The sequence below is a fragment of the Aplysia californica genome, unplaced genomic scaffold (genome assembly GCF_000002075.1).
Source record: "Aplysia californica isolate F4 #8 unplaced genomic scaffold, AplCal3.0 scaffold00029, whole genome shotgun sequence".
Classification (NCBI taxonomy): domain Eukaryota; kingdom Metazoa; phylum Mollusca; class Gastropoda; order Aplysiida; family Aplysiidae; genus Aplysia; species Aplysia californica.
In genome coordinates, this window is record NW_004797299.1 from 162,307 (window position 1) to 165,907 (window position 3,601).

A 3,601-nucleotide genomic window follows, 5' to 3' on the forward strand; every position below is an offset into this window, starting at 1 on the left:
ACACTACACACACCTCCCATCCCCACACAGACACACACTACGCACAGCTCCCACACACCCATGCACAAACACCTCCCATCCCCACACACACACACCTCCCACCCCAGCGACTCACCCACAGCTAGCCCTGCCACCACCGGAGCTGCCAGGATGGAGGCTGCCACGCCCCCTGTGATCGCCAGGTTCCGCTTGTGTCTCGACGCTTTGTCGTAGCGAAAGTGAATCTGAGGAGTAGACACATGGGACAATCTACATATCTTTACATCTCTAGTCAGTTTTTGTTTTAGTAGAGGTTTTACAGCGCTCGCAACTGCATAAAGTCATAGAGTGCCAAGGGGTGGGTGTCAACCACAGGATTCTACACTTATAGAAGTGGAACTCCCTCTTCGCGATCGCAGATTCGCTGTGAGGAATTGAAACTAAAACATGGCGGCCTGTTGAGGGCACCTTAGGCTGCGCCGCACAGCGAGGCTTCGCGTTGCTATGCACGCTGATGCTAGTGGTAGGGCTTGGAAGACACCTTACATCGGTATTTTAAAACTTTATAGAAGAGGAAATACAGTGAAATAGTCTAATACATTTTTATTGCCAACAATATGTCATAATTGGCAATGTTACAATGTTTTCGTGTTTTTGGTTGTTTTTTAAAAAAATGATGGGATGGGATCTAGATCTAGACCTACTAAAGATCTTCACACTCACAACACACTTGATAATAACACTAATTATGAACATTAATTCTGTTGGCAAAATATCTATGTATAGCCTTGACTAGTACTACGATAAAGGGGACGCTGACAGTAACATGCTCTCTACAATTACATTGTCATTAAACTTAAGGCCATCGGATCCACAGCTAGCAAAAAAGAACAATATAAGCCTTTTCTCCAATTTACTTATCTAGAAAGAGATCAATAAATTGAGCTTATATTGAGAAAATGTATTACATGTATTTCTCACTTTAAGAATTTATCTCTGTGTTTGCATCAGTGAAATATAGTGTGTACAACATAATATGCTTTGTTTAAAGCATGTGCGAGTCTAACAAATACAAAAGATTGGAGAATGTGTCGGTTGCACATAAAATACATAGGCCTGTTATACATGCTGCCAAAAACACAAAAATGCAGAAAAGGCCTCAAAATATTGTTTTACACATAAAAGCCAATAATGCAAAACAAAGTAAACAAGAGTGCAACTGGCATATGTTTCCTGAATATATGTTCAAAGTCATTTTTTTGTGTGTTGAGAGAGTGATTTCTAATGCATGAATGATAGGCTCATTCAGATGTGATAATGAAGAAACTTGTGTCTACAGTCACAACAGAAAGAGTTCCATGGCGAGTGATCACTGGTCAAGGATTTCAAAGCTGTGTGCTTTTTGAGAAATATGTATCCCCATACCCTGGATCACTTGTCGAGGGGATGGGCTTGTCCCCCTGTAATCCCGGCACACAGTAAACAAACACACATTTTTGAACATGTATAAGAAAAAATAAGTGGTCTCTTGTTACGGATCAAATTGAAGTCCTGTTACAATTCGATTAATTGATAAAAGCGCGTATCGCAATGCATTGGCCAACCCTGCACTATAGGCCTATGCTATATTTAATAAATACATTCGTCAGATCTGGAATCTTTAATGCCCGCACACAATAAACAAACACGTTGTTACGGATCAAATTGAAGTCCTGTTACAATTCAATAATTGATAACAGCGCGCATTGCAATGCATTGGCTAACCCAGCATTATACGCTTTTTAATAAATACATTCGTCAGATCGGGAATCTTAAATTGTAATCATAATTATATGTGCCCGTGCGTAGGAATTGAAAGTGAAAGGAATTGAAAATGCTTTCAAAAACAATTATGAAAGTAACATAATTAAAGTAGGACTACATGTGCTTATAAAGGCCCAAAAAGGTGTATGGATGCGGAAATTAATGTTTCGGATGAAAATAATATGCTATCTCTACTACTGTAGCGTGCGGTCAAAAATTTGTTGCGCAATTTATTATCAAATATCTAGGCTACTGAACAATCGAACATCTAGATCTAGATCTAGAATCTCCTACTTTTGCACAATGACTTAGATGTATCAATTCGTCTTAACAGATGAGTATTTTTTCAAACATTTATACACATAAGTTCTATTTCATTCTAGAAAATTCTTTAAAGAAAATTCTTTAATAAATACTAGCCCAATTTTAAAAAAAATCCCAGTCAATGGTTTCTACAGATTTGAAAAAGTTTACAGCTGGAGCTAAATCTCTTTTAAAAGCAAGTCCGTCCTTTTTTTTCTACTTCTGCTGGCGACATAAAACTAATTATTGAACGCATGTGCATGTTTTGAGAACATTAACTCACTGACTACGGATCCCGTCACGGGTACGGGGCGGACGGTCGGTTCGCAGGTACGGATCCCGTACCCCCGACGGGATGGACTTTGCGGTTTTGTTCCGTATCTTGTGCTCCCGTCACATGAACGGGAACGGACTCCAGTGCTAGTTTTGCCTCTTGTTTCGTTTCGTGCAGAGTTTGGCTGAAGTTTCTTGATAACTTTTAAAACAATTGAAGGTGAAGGACAGTCACCTCATCTGGGGTTGACCTGACTGGAACTCGCGCTATGTTTTTTCTATACAAGTGATAGTAATCCGACAGTCGCGTTGAAGTAACGGTCGCATGAACAAGAATCACATAATTTCGCTGTTTTCGATACTTCTGTATGTTTTGATAGTTCTAGTGACTCAGGATATGATGTGTCTGATAGTTAGGACCCTGGATATGTACCCGAACACGGCCCGAGTGGTAGTTTTAGGGCTAGATCTAGCACTAGTACTGTTGTTGTTGTTCGCGCAACGAAATCACAACGTCGTTCCCTACATCTGTCTCATGTAATTCAGGGTATGGGTCTGAATCAATGCACAGACCAGCTTTTATATTTTCACCAAACACTCACACATGGATACAAATCAAAACAGGACACTTTGAACTTTTATTTTTGTTGTTTTTGTGAATTTCATTCTATGTCATGTCTCTGGAAATTTTTCGAAAAATCATATTCATTCCAATTTTGAAACAATCATAAGAATTAAAGTATTAGACCTAGAGAACTTAAAATTTTTGCAATAAATTAAGTTTGAAAGTAACTTTACTGTGTCAAAAAATAATTACAATACGGTAATTCTGAGAGTTGTGGTGGTGTTTTGAAATATCCCCAAAAATGCCAGTACTCAGCGTTAGTGATTTGTGAAAGTAGGGGCCAGTAGTCAGTGAGTTAATTAGATCAAGTGAAAAAATATGTTCTGTGGAAAATAAATTTCTTGTAACAAGTTTTGCTACTAAAAAATGACATAGGTCATATGCGTATGCAAAATGTGTGTGGGAAGCTAGAAGTGCTGTGAACCATCCCATCTGTTTTACGAATTTTTTCAAAGTTCCGTAGATCTTGTATAAACTCTCTATGTCTGCTGTGTCTGTTGCTGCAACCAAAAACACAACAATTTAAAACTTGACTCCAATCTCTAGTTGCACACTGAATTCTGTACTCAAAATTACAAACTGGACAGTAAATGTTCCACTTTTCACTCGTTTGTAAAA

General features: G+C 38.6%; 1 protein-coding gene across 1 annotated transcript in view; it reads right to left on the reverse strand.

Moving 5' to 3' along the window:
- LOC101849820 (E3 ubiquitin-protein ligase RNF19A) overlaps positions 1 to 3,601 on the reverse strand; it is a gene marked incomplete in the record, with an annotated part of 27,829 nt that overhangs the window by 13,247 nt on the left and 10,981 nt on the right. The window contains 1 exon segment of the mRNA XM_013090807.2: positions 116 to 224. Coding sequence (XP_012946261.1) covers positions 116 to 224 — 109 coding nt within the window.